This window comes from Pelophylax lessonae, assembly GCF_965119305.1.
Source record: "Pelophylax lessonae genome assembly, chromosome: 4".
NCBI classification, from domain to species: Eukaryota; Metazoa; Chordata; class Amphibia; order Anura; family Ranidae; genus Pelophylax; species Pelophylax lessonae.
Window position 1 is genome coordinate 12,252,883 of NC_138771.1, and position 20,438 is coordinate 12,273,320.

At 47.2% G+C, this 20,438-nt stretch overlaps 1 protein-coding gene across 1 annotated transcript in view; it reads left to right on the plus strand.

The window, feature by feature from the left end:
* Nucleotides 1-20,438, plus strand: part of LOC309552195 (CTD small phosphatase-like protein 2) — a 100,154-nt gene that overhangs the window by 42,717 nt on the left and 36,999 nt on the right. Inside the window, exons 2-5 of the mRNA XM_082253020.1 lie at nt 1,992-2,206; nt 9,633-9,771; nt 11,160-11,309; nt 16,189-16,404. Of these exons, the coding sequence (XP_082109146.1) occupies nt 2,015-2,206; nt 9,633-9,771; nt 11,160-11,309; nt 16,189-16,404 (697 nt within the window). The 5' untranslated portion in view covers nt 1,992-2,014. The remainder of the gene's footprint in view (nt 1-1,991; nt 2,207-9,632; nt 9,772-11,159; nt 11,310-16,188; nt 16,405-20,438) is intronic.

Here is a 20,438-nt window from a genome sequence, read left to right on the forward strand (position 1 = left end):
TTACAAATCGTGTTTTTGTAAAGCGATGGGAAGCGTGTCGTGTGAATGCTCATGTACGCCATCCCTGGAAGTGAGGAGCTGCTCATGCTAATCAGTTTAAAGCGGGGCGGGACAAATCATGTTGCTATGGTAGCTAAGAAATATTCCTGACAACTGAGAGCTCCCCCCCCCCCCCCCCTGCTCAGTATGGAGTATTTTCTGGGTACGGTTAGAACAGGTAATCACAAAAGAAGCCGAGCACCGCTGTGCCGTGTCAGACCCGTGTGAGCGGGGATCGGGCTGCAGCTCGCTCCCTTCATTGTTCTGTAACTCCGGTGTAAAAATAGGGAACGGCTGAGCGGCTGCGTCTCCTGATTTTGCTGCTCTTTGCTATGGTGGTGTGTGATCCGCTTGTGGGAGAGATGTGCAGCATTGTGATACCATTCAGAGACACAAGTCCATGCATAGGATTGGTGGCGGCTCACAGTCCGCTGTCTCTCTTGGAGGAGAGGTAGGTCACTGTCCAGTGTAGTGTTTCAAGGGGCAAGGTTGTCTCTGTTGTTTGGAATGGAGGCATTGCACATATAAGTAATAGGATGGATCAGATTTTGTATCGTATAGTTTTAGGGGGCCCCTAACATCAAAAGGCCACATGTAAATATTCAGTGTCAGAGACAGCAGGTTAGTTAGTCTATGGGCAAGATGCAAGAGATGGTCCGACTGCGGACATGATACCAGAAATGGTCGAAGACTGCGGACGTGATACGAGAGATGGGCAGAGACTGCGGACGTGATACGAGAGATGGGCAGAGACTGCGGACGTGATACGAGAGATGGGCAGAGACTGCGGACGTGATACGAGAGATGGGCAGAGACTGCGGACGTGATACGAGAGATGGGCAGAGACTGCGGACGTGATACGAGAGATGGGCAGAGACTGCGGACGTGATACGAGAGATGGGCAGAGACTGCGGACGTGATACGAGAGATGGGCAGAGACTGCGGACGTGATACGAGAGATGGGCAGAGACTGCGGACGTGATACGAGAGATGGGCAGAGACTGCGGACGTGATACGAGAGATGGGCAGAGACTGCGGATGTGATACGAGAGATGGGCAGAGACTGCGGACGTGATACGAGAGATGGGCAGAGACTGCGGACGCGATACGAGAGATGGTCAGAGACTGCGGACGCGATACGAGAGATGGTCAGAGACTGCGGACGTGGTACGAGAGATGGTCAGAGACTGCGGACGCGATACGAGAGATGGTCAGAGACTGCGGACGTGGTACGAGAGATGGTCAGAGACTGCGGACACGGTGCGAGAGATGGTCAGAGACTGCGGACGCGGTGCGAGAGATGGTCAGGGACTGCGGAAGCGGTACGAGAGATGATCAGAGACTGCGGACGCGGTGCGAGAGATGGTCAGAGACTGCGGACGCGGTACGAGAGATGGTCAGAGACTGCGGACGCGGTACGAGAGATGGTCAGAGACTGCGGACGCGGTGCGAGAGATGGTCAGAGACTGCGGACGCGGTGCGAGAGATGGTCAGAGACTGCGGACGCGGTGCGAGAGATGGTCAGAGACCCACAACGCAGTACAAGACACACACACACACACACTTCAGTTCCTTACATATTAGTCTAACGTTTTTTTCTATAGATCAGCTTTGCTGTAAGAATAAATGTAATATTTCAATTTCTTTTCCTTTATATATTAATTGGATATTTTTTAAATAAACTTAAACTAAAACAAGTATGTATATATGTGTGTGTGTGTATATAATTTCAGTTCCTTGCATAGAAGTGAATCCTTTTTTCCATTTGCAGATTCTATGTGGCTCCAGATATTGTTCGGTGTTATAATATCTGGGTTTTTATGGGTCAGCTTTTTTCTAAAAAAGATAAAAAATGTTAATATTTCAGATCCTTGCATATTATAATTTCTTTGTATCAGTGGGCCAGTGTTTTCAGTTCCTTACATATAATTAGTGTATTCTTCTATTTGCAGCTTTTATGTGGCTCTCATAAAAAATGAGGCTCAGGACGCGGAAGGGGTCTCCGCGCAGCAGTCACGGGCCTGCCGGGCGCACTGCTCGCACCAAGAGGAAGCACTCGGAGGAGGAAGAGGAGGAGGAGAGTTCGCCTCTGGGAGACAAGCTGCCCAAACCCGACACCGGTTTACTTTCTACCATAAAAAATTTCATCAAAGGCAGCACAACAAAGGTGAGTGGAAGTTGAAATGTATTTATACCTGTACAGGTCTTACTTGGCAAAGTGTGGCCTCATCTGTAGTGAATGTTTCTGTAAGGCCCCATTCACACAGGCATGCTACAGCGTACACCCATGAGAGGGCCGCCAGGGGGTGCACGTTCGTTCTATGCATCCTCATGTGGGCGGCCCCATTCATGGCACTTGGAATGCAGCTGGTACACAGCCACAGCTCCCAATGTGACATCCGGCCCTGAATGCAGAACGCGTGCGTTTGAAGGCCGCGCACCCGCAAAATTGTCAAATTGGGAGACGTGAATGGGACCGCCTACAGGCGGATGTCCTGAACACCTATGCATCCCCGTTTGGGTAAACACGGCCCTGGCACATAGAACTAAATGTATGGCTAAATAGACAGGACCCCCCACCCAGCCACTTCCAGGACCCCCCACCCAGCCACTCCCAGGACCCCCACCCCGCCACATCCAAAATGTATAGAAAAGAGGACCCTCATTTCTCAAAACCCAATCGGACTTTGTAGGCACAACATGAGGCAATTTCTGTTTAAAACGTTAACAAACAACCTTTATTAGACAAAGCTTAACCACTTCTGGACTGGAAGATTTTCCCCCTTCATGACCAGGCCATTTTTTGCGATTCAGCACTGCGTTACTTTAGCTGACATTTGCGCGGTCCTGCGACGCTGTACCCAAATACTATTTATGTCCTTTTTTCCCCACAAATAGAGCTTTCTTTTGGTGGTATTTGATCACCTGTGCGATTGTTTTTTTTTTTTTTTTCGTTTTGCTCTATAAACAAACAAAAAAAAGCGACAATTCTGAAAAAAAAAAAAACTATTTTTTACTTTCTGCTTTATAATATCCCAATAAAAAAAATTAAAAATTAAATTTTTTTCATCATTTTAGGCCAATTTGTATTCTGCTACATATTTTTGGTAAAAAAAAAATCCCAATAAGTGCATATTGATTGGTTTGCGCAAAAGTTATCGTGCCTACAAACTAGGGGAAAGATTTGTCTTATTTATTTATTTTTTTATTAGTAATGCCGGCGATCAGCGATTTTTGGCGGTACTGTGACATTGCGGCGGACAGATCGGACCCCCTGACTGACATTTTTGACACTTTTGGGGGTGACAAGTGACATTACTACAGTAATCAGTGCTAAAAATATGCACTGATACTGTAATAATGACACTGGCAGGGAAGGGGTTAACACCAGGGGCGATCAAAGAGTTAAATGTATTCCTCGGTGGTGCTTTCTAACGGTGTGGGGGATGGGCTTATGGAGTGAACACAGAGACCTGTGTTCCTAAATAGGAGAAACACAGGAGCCCTGTGTTCATTGCTGACAGGACAGCGGTTTGCCGTGTTTACAACAGCATACTGAACAAAAAATGAATAATGTCATACTGGGGCGGCACCAGAGACATCAAGAACATATAAAGCACGTGCCTCGTCCATGGTGAATAGCCTAGAAAAATGAATATGTATGTGGACTTTAATGGCACATAAAAACAAAAAAAACGTCATATAAAATCAATACGTTTTTATTGCAAACATATTCATGTTAAAAGCAAGGTAAAAGGGGGGGGGGAAGAAACCCCCTAAGGTGCATAATAGTCAACATAAGCATTTATTGCAGAGATTCTTGCAGGTAATGTATAACAGCATAATACAGACAAATACCAGCTACCAAAGATAACCTAGGAGCATAAAAGATAATGACTCTCCTTGATAGCGCTTATTCAAGGCAAGCTACTCCCATGTATGAGATATTTGTCAGCAATGGTATTGGGTAGTCAGGTATGTCCTTCTGTTAATACAGTTCAGTGCTCCAGGCTCAACATGTTTCGCGCCCTATGCGCTTCTTCAGGGGCCCGTCTGGGAGCACACAATGTCGGTCAAGCCACAAGCCAAGGTCCAGAATCTGGTTGAGAGTGGGGATGCATTCGTGGATAATAGATCATGTGTGGAAACCACCTACAAATGTGGGGCTAGCAGCATGTGTCCAGTGTTGCTACCATTCGAGTCCCATGAATGAGTGACCAGTCTCTTCATTGAAGGGAGTCATCCCTCTGTATCCACCTCGGTGGTATGGCCTGTAAGCCAGCCTTAGCCGCTATGTCCAAAGTGATAAAGTTATGGGCTGATAGTGTGGATGAAACCTTTAAGAGTGTCTCAGAAGAAATCGCTAGAAGTTCTCCTATTCAGAAGCTAAAGATGGCCTTGGCCTTCTTGGGGGAGGCCTCCATCGATATAATCCACCTATTGGGTTATGCTCTCTTCGGTCACTGCCAATCGTGTCCTCTGGCTCCGGCCTTGGGTAGCTGACCCTGCCTCCAAGCAACTGCGGTGCCGTATTCCCTTTTGAAGGTTCTTCCCTCTTTGGGAATAAATTAGATAACGCCATAACTTCGGCCACGGGCGGTCGGATGGGGTTCCTTCCCCAGAACAGGCACCTTCTAAATCAGAAGCGCACCCAGCCCAGGAAGCAGGCCCCAGATCGTGATGGGGGGCATGTAGCTACAGGCCCAGTAAGGAATTCAAGTGAAGCTGGAGGTCAAGACAGTCTTCCTTTCAGAAACCTCCCAAGAGTGGTCCCACCGGGGTCCAAGAGGTCACAAAGTCCTTTTGTGATTGGGCCCGCTCAGACATGTCAGGTGGGGGCATGTCTGCTACACTTTTGACATGTCTGGGCGGCCTCAACCTGGGATTCCTGGACCATCATAACAGGCTCTTCCGGGCTTTCAACAGTGTTCCCAGGCTCAGGTTTGTTCCTACCTCCCTTCCTCTTTCAGCAGGAAAAAGACAAAACCCTTCTGTCCTGTGGGGAGTCCCTGATGTCTCAGGGTGCCGCCATTCCCGTTCTGGAAAGCGAGCGGGGGAAAGGAATCTATTCTCCTCTCTTCATGGTACAGAAAAAGAATGACTCTTGGAGACCAGTCATAGACCTTGCCCATCTAAATCAATTAATCAAGAGGGAGAGGTTCAAGATGGAAACACTGCTGACAATCCTGCAGGCGGTCCAGCCAGGAGATTGGCTAACATCAATAGATCTAAAAGACTCTATTTTCACGTACCTGTTGCATGGGATTTTTAACAGCATCTCCGATTTGCCATCGGTCAGTCCCGCCTTTTCTCCCTTTCGGGCCTTCCACATCTCCTCAGACGTTTTAAAAGGTCTTGATGGCTTTCGTAGCTTTGAGAGTCAGATATTCGGCTCCATCAATACTTGGACGACCTTCTCCTCCTGTCACGAGACATGGGTCAGCTGGTGGGGCACCCGAGTCAAGTTATCTCCACTCTCCAGGATTTTTGGTGGCTCCTAAATCTGGAGAAGAGTCATCTGGTTCCCACACAGTCCCCTCGTTTTTCTCAGGGGCACTGTTCAACACTGCAAGAGGATCCATCTCCTTGCCCGTGGAAAATTTCGGTGGTCTGGGACAGGATACTTCTTGCTCTTTCTTCCTCTCATCTCTGTAACTGGCAGTGTCTAAAGAAAATCGGAACGTATCTGGCAGTGTCTGAAGATCATCAGAACCATTGTCGCCACGGCTCCCATGGTGAAATGGGCTTTTGTGGAGAATGCGGCCCTTCCAGAGGGGTTTTCTCCCAACAGTGGAACACAATAGACCTGGACCAGTGCATTTTCCTAATCCCTTCAATGGGGGGATCTTCTCTGGTGGCTCCAACTGGAAAATCTTCTCAACTGTCACTCCATAGCCCCCCGTCTCATGGATCATTGTGACCTCGGTAGCCAGCAATATAGGATGGGGTGCCCACTGTCTCTCTCTGAGGTGGCTCAGGGCAGGTGGGACTTTTTCCCCTCGGGGGATAGTCTCAAAAGTCCTGGAACTCTGAGCCGCGCTTCAAGCGTTCTGGCATCTAACGGTGGGGTCTCCAGTGATGCTCAGACTGGACAACACGTCGGCCGTGGCATACATAAGGAAACTGAAAACTCGCAGTCTCACTGCTGCGAGAAGTATCGCAGCAGTGAGATACTGGATGGATCATGTCCTGGGCACAGAAGAATTTGTCCAACCTGTCGGTTGTCTGTTACTTGAGTCTATAACGTACAGGCAGACTTCCTCTCTCGAGTCAGGTTAGAGAACAAGTGAGGAAGTCTTTGAGTGGATTCTGACCCTGGGGGTTTCTCCACAAGTCAACCTCTTTGCGTCTCCCTGAAACAAAAAATTGCCGAAGTATTACTCGAGGCTCCGAGATCCCAAAGCTCTAGGGGTGGACACCCTCACCGACCAATGGAGGTTCCATAGAGCCTATGCCTTCCCTCCTATTCTGGTGGTTCTCCAGTTCCTGCAAAATCTCAGGACAGAAGCAGCGGAGATGGTGGCAGTAATTCCTTTTTGGCCCAACAGGTTCCCTCTTCTGATGCTACTCAGTGTCTGGGATCCGATTCCGCTGCCCCTCATGCCAGGTCTGTTGTCACAGGGCTCTACTCTACATCCATGCCTGGCTCATCTGCACCTGAAGGTCTGGTTTTTGAGAGGGAACCGCTACAGGCTCTAGGCTGCCCTGAAGAGGTCATTCCCACACTCTTGAATGCCAGGCGGAAAACTACTAAGAGTCTATGACAGGATATGATCCAAGTCGAAGTTCTCAGCTCATATGTCTACTTGGAACAACCCATGTGTTTCTCCCGAGGTCCAATGCGTTCTGAATTTTAGTCAGGCCTAGATCTGTCGCTGTCGGTCAGTTCGCTCCAAGTACAGGTATCGGCCATCTCAGCATTCACTGGAGTTTCCTGGGCCAAACACATGCTTGCCTGTCAGTTCTTTAAGGGGGCAGTGAGACTCGGGCCCCAGAGGAAACCGAGATTCCCTAAATGGGACCTTCCACTAGTCCTCAACTTCCTCTCACAACTTAACCAGTATCTGGATAAGCCACCCAAAATTGGGGATCTTGGTGTCTGTTACCTCAGCTAAGAGGGTCTCCGTGATAAGAGCTTTAGGCTCGAAAGAACCCTTTTTGACCACCTTCCCGGACAGAGTGGTCCTAATTCCTATGATGGGGGTCAAGGCCGAAAGTTACTTCTGTGTTTCACGAAAATCAGGAAATAGTCCTGCCCACTTTCAGGTCAGGCAGGGGCTCAGTCGCCCATCCACTCGATGTTGGCAATACTCCCAAGCAGTTTTTGGAAGTCACGGCTCCCTTTCGGCAGTCCGAGCATCTGTTCATTTCCTTCGGGGGGAAGAATAAAGGGCTGCATGCTTCATAAAGGTCCATCTCTGCGTGGATCATTCAGACCATCCAGTGGGCCTACAGGGCAATGCGCTTGATACCTCCAGAGGCAATGGCGGCGCATTTGACTGAGTGTTTCTACATCGATGGGCGGTTTCCAGACATGTCGCACCTGAAGTGATCTGTTGAGCAGCTTCCTGGTCTTCCATCATTCCTGTTCCATTATTGTATTGAGCCGGCGGCTCTGTCATATTTTAATTTCAGTTTACTAGTCCTGTCTGTTGATGGGGTTAATTAAACTTTTTGTAAAGCATCTGCCCACCCTGGTGTGTATGGCGAGTTATTTCCCAAAACGTAAGCTGCCATGGAGTCTGTTAAATACTTACCGTAATTTTCCTTTCGTGATGGACTCCATGGCAGCAGACGTCCCCTCCCAGTTCCTGGGTAGGCTAGTTACAGAACATGGATGCTAAACGGGAGCAAAGTTTTATGGGCGTGTTTCCTATAGGGTAGGATTGGAGGCGGGGCTAACCCCAAAATGTATGCTGCCATGGAGTCCATCAGGAAAGAAAAATTTGACAACAATTTTCCGTTATTTGATTCCCAAGTAAAACAGGACTTGGTGAAGAAACCCTTGTTGACAAGCACAGAGGTAAGATGTTTCTTGTAGTTGGTGACCAGGTTTGCACACATCTCAGGAGGGATTTTGGTCCTCTCTTCTTTACAGATCTTCTCTATATCCTTAAAGTGGATGTAAACCCCATTCATGAAATTTGACCTATGCACATACATCTGTAGTGTTGACCTTTCCCTCTCCAAAGCCCTGAGTCCTGTGTTTTTCTGCTGCTCTGTTCTGATAAGTTTTCCGACACAGGAGATAAAAGCAGCTGGACATTTGTGTCGGGGAAGGGACTTAGAGACAGACAGACAGAGAGCTTGTCTACTCACAGCACAGCTCTGCAAGTTTCTTCGTTCCTCTGCCTATGTAGAGAGGAGTGTGTGCCTTTCCCTCCAATCAGCTTAGTGTATGCCCAGATTCCCCTCCCAGTGCTGAAACAGTAAGAAAACTTTTTAACACAATGTGCACTTTCTAAATTATATAGAAAGCTGAAGACAGTAGATATACAAGTACAACTTATGTAGGGAGATTTCTCATCTCTGTGTATCATCTGAGGTTGTTCACTTTACTTGAGTATATGCGAGGGGTTCCATCCACTTTAAGGTTTCTTGGCAACTCAAAAGTTTCAGCTTCCTTCATAAATTTACTCCATGATCTTAATGTGCTTCTTCTTGAGCCACTCATTTGTTGCCTTGGTGGTATGTTTTTTGTCATTGTCATGCTGGAAGGGACATTCATGACCTATCTTCAGTGTTCTGGCTGAGGGAAGATTCTCATTCAAGATTTTACAATACACGGCCCCATCCTTTGCCCCCAATGCGGCAAAGTCTTTGTACCTTTAGCAGAGAAACAGCCGTCAAGCATCGTATTTCCACCTCCGTGCTTGACTGTAGGAATGGTGCTCTTAAGGTCATAGTCGGCATTTTTCTTCCTTCCTCCTTTTTTCTTGTTTTTTATTTTTACACTGTCTCCTTTATGTTTTTATTCTGGCGCCTTTATGTCTTTAGTAAACCGGAAGTGATGTCATTACATCGCTTCCGGGTTACTAGATCTGAGACCCAATCAAAGCTGATTTCGGCTTTGGGAATCTGGCCAGCTGGCGAATGTGCCCGCTGATCGCTTGGGCATCCCGGTGGGACGGGAGAGTCTAGGCGAGCCATGGGGGGGAGGGGGGTGCGTAAGTTGGCTTGAGAATTTTATAACAGTTGATATTCAATAGAGATCCCCCAGCTTAGTGCACAGGCGCGGGGCAGGTGACTGCAGGAGGTACAAGATTTGACCAGGAACATGAATTCCAAAAGTTTCCACTAGGGGGCCCAGTTTCCTGCAATTTAGCTGCTAACAATAAGGTGCAGAATTTCAGAGTTGTCCTTAGGACTTGGCAAACCTCGTGGCTCGGGCAAAGTCCCTCGCACGGGTGTATTATGTAGTATACCCTTATGAATGATGCCGAACTCTGACATGTAGAACTGTGAAGCATCTGGTCCCCTCTCAGATTGCCATTATATACAATGTTTGAACCTACAATACTACAATCCTTCCCTGATGTTTGGTTTTACCCAAAATAATTTTCATGACAGATTTTTTTTTTTCTCTTGTTTAGGAGGATCGTGAGAATCCCCCAAAGAGGAGTCGGTTGGAGCGTGACCTTGACCACAACCTCATCACCTCAACTCCACGTACCGGTGAAAAGCCAAGCAAGCCCATCGCCCGCGTCAGACGGAAAAGTCAAGTCAATGGAGGTTTGCTGATATCTAAGCTCATTGTTTTATAGCAATCCTAGTAAATTGTTTAGCAGCACCTGGTCTTGATGATTAACCACTTCCAGACTGCCCACTGTGTGAGAGTGTGTGTATATAAAATTACTTTAAGGTTCTATACCATTGCAATGGCAGCAGCTAGCTGCCATAACTCTGGTATTTCTTTTATATAAAGGGGAAAACTACACCAATGACAGGGGGCGCTATTCCTTCCACTGACACCAATGACGGGGCGCTATTCCTTCCACTGACACCAATGACGGGGCGCTATTCCTTCCACTGACACCAATGACGGGGCGCTATTCCTTCCACTGACACCAATGACGGGGCGCTATTCCTTCCACTGACACCAATGACGGGGCGCTATTCCTTCCACTGACACCAATGACGGGGCGCTATTCCTTCCACTGACACCAATGACGGGGCGCTATTCCTTCCACTGACACCAATGACGGGGCGCTATTCCTTCCACTGACACCAATGACGGGGCGCTATTCCTTCCACTGACACCAATGACGGGGCACTATTCCTCCCACTGACACCAATGACGGGGCACTATTCCTCCCACTGACACCAATGATGGGGCACTATTCCTCCCACTGACACCAATGATGGGGCACTATTCCTCCCACTGACACCAATGATGGGGCACTATTCCTCCCACTGATACCAATGATGGGGCACTATTCCTCCCACTGATACCAATGATGGGGCACTATTCTTCCCACTGAAACCAATGATGGGGCACTATTCCTCCCACTGACACCAATGACGGGGCACTATTCTTCCCATTGACACCAATGATGGGCCACTATTCCTCCCACTGACACCAATGACGGGGCACTATTCCTCCCACTGATACCAATGATAGGACGCTATTCCTCCCACTGACATTTATGACGGGACACTATTTCTCCCTATAATAACAAAGATGGCCGCACGGCCTCACGTATGCCCCTATAGCAAGCCACTTCCTATGGGAAGGAGAGGAGAAGTCAAGTTAACCAGTGGGATAATTACACAGAAAAACATAATTTATCCCTCACCACAAAAAAGCAAATAAACACACCCCTATGTGTTTAACCTTCACCCCTCCACCCTCTTCAGAGGGAGCTGCAGTCCTGTGGGCATTCTTTTTAAGGTGGAAAAAATTAGGGAAACCTCACAGGCTAAAAGCGCATGAGGATACAGAAATCATAAAAACAATAAAAATAACTCTATAGGGAGATGGAAAACCCTACATTGTAACTTCTTATCTTGTATCCATTTCTGTGGCTGGTTCCGCTCAGTTGGTCATATTTTATTTTGCACTTTTTTTTGGCTGTGTTTTGTCTTGTACTGACTGTTCCATATATTTCTTCATCATTCAGAAGCAGCAAGTTATGAGCTGACATCTCAACATGTGAAACAGAATGGAAAGCTGGAAGATGTGCCTCCAACAGGCAGCCCACCCAGGACCACTCTGCTGGGGACCATTTTCTCTCCCGTCTTCAACTTTTTCTCACCAGCAAATAAAAATGGTACGTTGCCAGGAGATTGGGGGGGGGGGGGGCTTTGTTTACTCTGCCTCCTCTTTATAGTACTGATATCATTTTCAGGCTGGCAACCTTGTTAACCCTAAAGGGTAACTCCCACTTTTGTAGGGGAAAATATTGCAACAAAATGTAATATAGTGTATACAATTGCTACACTAGTCATATTGTTGTTGGATGCTATTAATAATGATCTTTCCTTTTCAATCTGTAGCCACATAAATTTTCTGTAAAATGCAATATGGCCTCCTGGAGGCATTCTACACAGATGGTATACAGAGCGCCCCCCCAGATATGTCTTTTCTTGCTTGTGTGATTGGCTCACTGATTTTCTCAGAAGTCTGCACTAAGATTCAAATCAGATTTCAGGCATCCCTGCAATAAAAATGTAATTTCTTTCATTCATCGATGGACACAGCACTCCATAAATCATAGCTACTGGGTTATATTGCCTCCACCAGGAGTAGAACTAGGCAGAACAAAAACACCTGCAGTCCTCAGCTGGTATATTACCCCCCTCTCTGCAATCAGTTTTAATCTGTCTAGTCAGGATTAAGGACCTAGGCTCCTAGCTGGGATCTCTGATCCTAGCAATTTTTTTCTCTTTCCTTACATCTTTTTTTTACAATCAACTGCCTTTTACAATCAACTGCCGGGCTGGGCGACAGGCTGGATAATCTAGATCCAGTGGTCCCCCCAGCCCAGCCAGCAAGCGCGTGCAGACGGCAGCTACACGCTAGGTCGGCCGCGACATAGCCTCACTGACAGATGCTGGCCCGTGAGTTAAACGTCTCGCAGAGTCACATACGACCGGGCGTGGATCTGAGTCGCAGCGGTCCCTTGGCCGACAGCTCCCCTACTTCGGTGGCGAGGATTCTGTCTGGACGTTACCCGCACCATGAAAGGGTAAGTATAGACCCCCCCTTCTCTTTTTGGGGTGGACACGGGTAACCTCCAGGGATGGTAGGACCTCTTCCCATCCTTAAATCCCTCAGTGAGCTGGGCTTTCCCCACTCCCCCCCCCCCCCCCCCCCCGTTTGGACCTTGAGTCTGGTGGCGTTGTCAGGGCAGAGAATGCAGCGGAAACCCCTAGGGTCTCCCCCCGCTACCCCCTCTCTGTAAGGGTCCTGGGATAGTGTACGTCCTGCCCTGGAAGTCTGGAGGGGTCCCAGTTTAGGAGACCCTGAGGTGCATGCCCTACTGTTTGCAGCCTGGGTATAGTCCAGGGTGGTCCCAGTGCAGAGGGTGCAGCGGAGTCTCCCCTAACGTGTGAGTCCTCTGCAGTCCTTAGTGTCCCGGGGGGCAGTGGCATGTGGGCAAAGGCCCAGGAGAAAGTGTTCCCCGCCTTTCCCTGCTGTTTCATCTGATTCTCTACCTGATGCCGCCGTGGATGTGGCCCGTCCAGGGGGGCTTATTATCACACCCCCCAGATCCATCCAGTAGTGAGGATGATAACTCCATGGTCGCAGCAGTGAATTAAAAAGCGCTGGTAGATGCACTTATCACTGCAGTGCGTGAGACTTTAAAAATGGAGGCTGCGGCTAATGTAGCCACGGATGTGGCTGTGTCGTTTGGTACACGCAAGTCCCCTCGCGCTCCAAAGGTGTTTCCGTATGTGCCTTATTTTGACAGGTTTTCCTGTAAAGAATGGGGAACAACCAAAATCACCCTTTCTAGTCCCCAAACGTTTTGCTGTACGTTACCCTTTTGAGGCGTCCCTTTTAAAAAAGTGGACTAGTCCAACAGTGGTGGCCCCTCCTGTTTCCAGGTTGAATAAATCAACCATGATCCCAGTAGAGGAATCCCTGTCCTTTAAGGTCCCGGCTGACAGGAAAGCGGAGGCTGTGGCACGCAGCATGTTTACTATGGCTGCTTCGGCATTGCTGTCAGTCTTTGCCTCAGCCCTGGTGTCTCAGACCCTAACTGAATCGGCCAAGCTTTTGTGCCAGGGCCTGGGGGGTGAGCTGGTCCCTCCTGCTTATGTTGATTTAGTGGATGGAGAATAAGGGAAAAAAGATGTTTCAAAATTTCCCCATCAGGTTGCAAGCATCCTTGGTCTTGTAAGCCTAGAGCTAGCTTCTCCTGACCTGCAGACAAGACCCCTTCAGCATGAAGGTTTACCCTCACTCATTATTGGGGTGGGGGCACATATTCGATGGTTTCTGGCCTCGTGAACCTCCTTCGTGAGCGTCAAGGAATCCACAAAATTATTCTTTCGGGGGTACCCAGAAAGGGGTGCAAAGCTTGTCCTTTTTTCAGGTTTTTGAAGTCCGGAGTCTCCTTGTGCGGATTTAATTCCTGCAAAGGTTCAGGCGATGTCCGAACTGCCTAACGCCCCCCCAACCCTGTCCAGGGAATTGTTTTACCTAGGTCTGATAATATTTCTGACCAGGGTGGTCCTTCCTCTGCACAAACTTCAGGAACCACAACCCGTGATTCATCGGCTGCTATCACACAAAGTTCGCTTTCCCATTTGGCATACAGGTTCTGAGTCTGGTGGTATCCACCTTCAAGACAGTTCTGTTTGCACAGTCTTACATGCAGCTCCTTTAGCAGGTTCGGCTCCACAGGAGGATGCCAAGGCTCGTGGCGAGATCATGGGTTCCTCTGGCAATAGCCGCAGGCGCCCAAGGGCCACGGTAAGGCCAGCATCATCATTGGCTCAGGCTTCCTCCGCAATTCCTTTGAGGAATTAAGGGCGAGGATTTTCCATTCAGTCTGGTGGCCATAAACATCCCTTTGGGGCTTCCTCTCAGAGAAGACCAGTTTCCCAAGGGTTGATCTACCATCCTGCTTTACAGTCACTGGTTTTAATGGCTTAGCTATTGATAGCCAGGTACTGAGGGATAGAGGTCTGTCTGGATCAGTGATCCCTACTATGGTGAAGGCGTGGAAGTCGTCTTCCAGCAAGATATACCATCGTCTGTGGAAAGCGTACATTTCTTGGTGTGAGTCGATTGGCGCTCATCCTCAATCCTTTTCTGTGGCTTGGATCTTAACCTTTCTTCAGTGGGGTGTTGATCAGATGTTGGCCTTGAGTACCATCAAGGGCCAGGTGTCTGCCCTGGCAATCTTCTTTCCGCGACTCCTAGTCACGCACTCTTTAGTTTCGTACCTCCATTCAGTGGGTTTGACATGTGGCTCCACTTGTACGTATTCCTTGCCGCCATGGAATTTAAATTCAGTACTTTTGGTTCTCCAGAAACCTCCATTTGAGAATATTTGGGGGATTCCCTTTGTTATCCCAGAAGGTTATATTCTTGGTGGCTATTACCTCAGCCTGCAGGGTATCGGAATTGGTGGCATTATCCTGTCACAGTCCCTATTTAGTGGTCCATAGGGATAAAGTGGTTCTTCCTCCCTGTCCATCATTCCTGCCTAAAGTTGTCTCTGACTTCCATTTGAATGAGGACATTGTGTTGCTTTCCTTGTGTCCCAAGCTGACTCATCCCAAGGAATTTGCTTTGCATACCTTGAATGTGGTTTGTGCAATTCGGGTGTATCTGGCAGCTACTGAGTACGTAGGAACAATAGGACTAAAGCTTGGCATGTTTGTCTAGCCTAGGCACAGGGTTACATACATAGCAGAAGCTCAGTGTGTCTGGTAAAGGATAAGCTGGGCCTCGGGGTCAAATAGGCAAAGTCTGGAAAGGGGTTTCATGTCCTTTCCTAAAAGAAAAGATAGTATAAGGTGGAGAAACCACCCCTACCCAAAAAAGTTGGACTTTATCTTTGCATAGGAGTCACAACACACACAGAGGAGGGGGGGCAGGGATAATCTGTATTACAAAAAAGTAAAAAAAAACACATCTTAATATGAATTGGGCTTAAAATCAACTGAGTGTTTTTGCTTACCCAGTCACAAAGATCAAGGTCTACATGTTTCGCTAGCTTGTGGCTTCTTCAGGACGTGATATATTGAGAAGGCATCAACAGGCATGGCAACCACATGGGGCCCAAGGATCAATCGCAGGGGCACCAGGACCACATCCACTAATGTGGACAACAGTCAGAAACAATATATCTGAACAAAGACCTTCAAACCAGTATAATATATTTAATAGTATAACCCAGGTTGGCCTTAAAGTGCTCCACCAGTCATCAAGCTGGTGCTGCAAAGTGGAGCCGTCTGTTGATATGGGAAGGAACAATAGGACTAAAGATTGGCGGGATTGTCTAGCCTAATCACAGGTTGACATACAGAGCATAAGCTTGTGTGTCTGTTAAAGGAGAAGGAAGGGCTCAGGCTCTAATAGGTGAAGTCTGGAAAGGTGCTTAATGTCATTGCTTAAAGCAATGTTCCACCCTGGTCCCTACTGCGTGTGCGTGAAGCGCGCTGCGCTCTGTAATTGACCTGGAAGCAGAGGGGGGGGGGGGGGGGGGCGAACCTCTGATGTACCTTGCCGCGGCGAGGTCCGATGGAAGTGGGGACAGGGTACCCCGAAAAGTGCCAATTGTGGCACCGGATTGGTGGGAGGAGACAGATAAGCGGAAGTTCCACTTGAGTGGAGCTCTGCTTTAGGCTGACTTACAATGGAATTAGTCTATTATATGGCTGTTTATTTCACACGTTCGTTGTGAGCTTGGTCTAGTCACATTTTGAATGACCAGGCCAGCCTCCATATACCAATATGGCAATTTCTAGGAAGCCTCAGAACAGCAGAGGTTTCCTCCACTGTGTTACATTTAAAAGGACATACAGTAATTCAAGGAAGGTTCCATCCCACATATTGAGGGCTGCCACCTGTTGAGATTTTTATTTGCCCGTTGGGCTTTTGTTTCCTGTTTCAGGTAGAATTTGCTTTCTCTCCAGTTTCCATCCTGGATAGTCAGAAGTAGGAACTAACTGGTTTTCCTTTTGCCGCAGGCACGTCGGGATCAGACTCTCCAGGACAAGCGGTAGAAGCCGAAGAAATAGTGAAACAGCTGGAAATGGAACAGGTGGATGAAATTAGCACCAGCACCACCACCTCCACTAATGGAGCATCCTACACCAGTCAGGGCACGCCTGTCCGAACAACAGCCAGCAGCTGGCTTGAGTCAGGGGAGGACACTCCAGAGCGAGACATCCCAACACTAACAGGTGAGTGGTACTTGCTTGCAATCTAAATGAAACGGTAAAGATGTGTTTTTACGACTTGCTAACCTCCTTAAACCCATTGACTGCCATAGACATGTCCCATGCATTTTGGCAGTCGGTGGCTTAAGTCAAGCTCATGGCTGTGGACAGTTCTAAAACCACCTTTCTCCTACTCTGTGCCAGTATGTCCCCCCCACTATAGCTTTTTGAAGGAGTGCAATAGATAAAACGATCAGTCATAACTTGATGGCCACCCACCTAATAATAGAATAGGCTCTTCTTTAGCCACTCTGACCCATTGAGGTATGGATTCCACTAGACAGTGATATCTGGCACCAACGCGACAGTAGCAATCCTGTGGGGCCTCCATTGTCTGTAATGGTTCTTCCAGTACATCCCACAGAGGCTTGATTGGATTGGGAATCTGGACAACCTGGAGGCCAAGACAATGCCTCAAATTCTTTGTTGTGTTCCTCAAACCATTGTTGAATCAAATTGACAGGGTAAAGACGTGTTTTCACGACTTGCTAACCTCCCTAAATCTATATACTGCCATAGACCTGTCCCATGCATATTGGCAGTCGTGGCTTAAGACAGGCTAATTTTTGCAGTGTGGCAGGGAGCATCATCCTGCTGAAAGAGCCCACTGCCATCAGGGAATACAGTTTCCTTGAAGGGGGGAATTCTTGGTCAGCAACAATGTTTAGGTTGGTGGTACGTATCAAGTAACATCCACATGAATGGCAGGAGCAAAGGATTTCCAGCAGAATTGAAAAGCAAGGGGGATTATAGAAGGTGTGTGGGAACCAGCCGGTCCCTAGTTTGATATACTTACCCACCAGTCTGCTAATAAACCGAATATACCTGTCTAACAAATTAGGTTAAAAACAGGGGTTCAGTTAACACACATTTGCAAACGCATGTATAAGCTGCAAAGCCAACAACAAGGCACCCTGTGTATCTTGCAGTCCTAACACTTTCTAATGCCTCGTACAAACGTACCGATTGTCGGCCGTAAATATTCGGCCGACGACCGATCGGCCGATTGTAGGCTTGTTAGTATGATGCTGCCGACAGCGCATTTTCGGCCGAACAGAATCTGTCGTGCAAGCATTAAAATTTTTGTTGGCCAACACCAGAACGGCCGATTGTTCGCCAGTCAGCACAGATTTCGGCCGACAGACAGCAGATTTGCAAGACTGGGCATGCTCAGAAAGGAAAAAAGACAAGGAAAGTTAACCATCATATGACATCACTTCTGCAGTCGGCTGTTGTTGGCCGACAAAATTCGTGTGCAGTCTTTTGCAGTTTTCAACAGACACGACAGCCCTGGACAAAAGACGGCCGATCGTTCGGCCGATGATCGGTACGTGTGTAAGAGGCATTACACTACTCAACCTGAGTGTCTCCACAAGGGAAGTACAAGAATGCTGATGGATGGATGGGAAACAGGTGGGCTGGAGATCGCCCAATCTTCCCCCAATCTGCTGCAATCCATGACTGGTAATGAAAAACGAATGGCTGTGTAATTTCCAGCAGAACATTTCCCAGATTATCACATTTCCTCCGCTGGCTTGTCTTCTTCCCATACTGCATCCTGGTGCCATCTCTTCCCCTTGGAAGTTACGCACACAGCCATCCACATAAAGTAAAATAAAACTATTCATCTGACAAGGCCACCTTCTTCTATTGCTCCGTGCCCAAGTTCTGATGCTCACGTTCCCATTATAAGTGATTCTGGCTGTGGGCACGGGTCAGCATGGGCACCCTGACCGGTCTGCGGCTACACAGCTCCATACACAACAAACTGCGGTGAACATTTTTTCTGCTTTTAGCACATCAAATTCAGGGGCAACATGTTCACTTTCTGCCTAATATATTCCACCCACTTCGAATGCCACACAAGACCATGTTATTCACTTTACCTGTCAGTGGTCATAAAGTTATGGTTGATCAGGGTATATATTGTGCCATTGGCCTGGAGCTCTGCGTCGGTAGTTTTTCCTGTTTTTGTGCGCTCAGTTTATTTGCAGAAATATTCTGTGTTAAAGGAAACCTAGAGGCGGACATTGCCAACCTTATGTGAAAAGGTTCGTTGCCTGTCCGGCTGGTCCTCTCTCTTCACTGATCAGCATTAGTATAAAGCTAAAGCCAAAACATTGACTTCCCACATCTGTATGTTTGTTTTGGATCATTGGCTCAGAACCTGTAGAAGCTGGCTGATCAGTATTGGATTTGGACAACTAGCAGAAGCCCCTATATTATTTTCTCACGACAGGTTTTCTTTGGTTTGAGCTTTGAACCACTTCCTGTCCAGTGACATACCAGTGCGTCACTGGATAGGAAGGGTGCTATCTCAGCAGCGATGTCCGGGGTTTCAGGGTTTCCAGCTGGTGATCCTGAAGTTGGCAAAAGTAATCTGAGCGGCTAAAGTGCCGCTGGATTACTTTTTACAGGGGGCTGAATGGGGTCTGGGGCTGCATGAGTGCTGCCAGCACTGGGGAGCTATAGTTCATTGAGGGAACCATGAATGCCAACATGTACTGTGACATACTGAAGCAGAGCATGATCCCCTCCCTTCAGAGACTGGGCCGCAGGGCAGTATTCCAACATAACGACCCCAAACACCTCCAAGATGACCACTGCCTTGCTAAAGAAGCTGAGGGTAAAGGTGATAGACTGGCCAAGCATGTCTCCAGACCTAAACCCTATTGAGCATCTGTGGGGCATCCTCAAACGGAAGGGGGAGGAGCCCAAGGTCTCTAACATCCACCAGCTCTGTGATGTCATCATGGAGGAGTGGAAGAGGACTCCAGTGGAAACCTGTGAAGCTCTGGTGAACTCCATGCCCAAGAGGGTTAAGTGCTGGAAAATAATGGTGGGCACATAAAATATTGACACTTTGGGCCCAATTTGGACATTGTCACTTAGGGGTGTACTCACTTTTGTTGCCAGCGGTTTAGACATTAATGGCTGTGTGTTGAGTTATTTTGAGGGGACAGTAAATTTACACTGTTATACAAGCTGTACACTCACTACTTTACATTGTAGCAAAGTGTCATTTCTTCAGTGTTGTCACATGAAAAGATGGAATAAAATATTTACAAAAATGTGAGGGGTGTACTCACTTTTGTTAGATACTCTGTGTGTGTGTGTGTGTGTGTATATAGATTTATATATAATTGTGTGTTTATGTGTATGTGTGTATATATATAGATATAGATATAGATATATATATCTATAGATATAGATATATATATAGATAGATATAGATAGATATAGATAGATATATATATATAGATATAGATATAGATATATATATATATATATATATATATATAGATGTATATAATGTGTGTGTGTGTGTGTATATATATATATATATTGATAGATAGAGAGATATATATATAGTAAACCCCCCTCCATTGCGGGGGTTACGTTCCGGACCCAGCCGCGAAAAGTGAAATTCCGCAAAATAGAAAAACCCTATTAAAATGCATTGTAGGCGGGGTTTATTTTACTGTCCCTGTACGTGTAAAAGTATTTTAAGGTCTTTAAACACACTTTATAAACAATAGAAACTCATTTAAACACATAAAAGATACTGAGAGACAGAGCAAGAGCTATGGAAAACACAAAAATATTTCATTTTTAATGATTTATATAGTAAAATAACATTACAAAAAAAAAACGCAATATGCCAGGACCGCAAAAACTGAACTGCGCTGGAGCGGGGGTTTACTGTATATCTTTTTTTTTTTTTAGCAGATCAGACAGGGAGGTTGATGGGTGTAAACGGACTCAAGTCCATTTTACACCCGCCTATCCAAAGAAATGCATCGATCTTCTGATCAGGTCCGCCTCGAACACTGACATGCGGACCCGATCAAATTGCCCGTGTGAAAATGGCAGAGGGTTTATTTTGATTGTTTTAAAACTCAACCTGAACAATCAAAATTTAACGGGTCGGGATTTTTCACAAATGTCCACATAGTGCCAATTTTGTTTTAAGTTAATGGTAACAAAATCTAAAAATC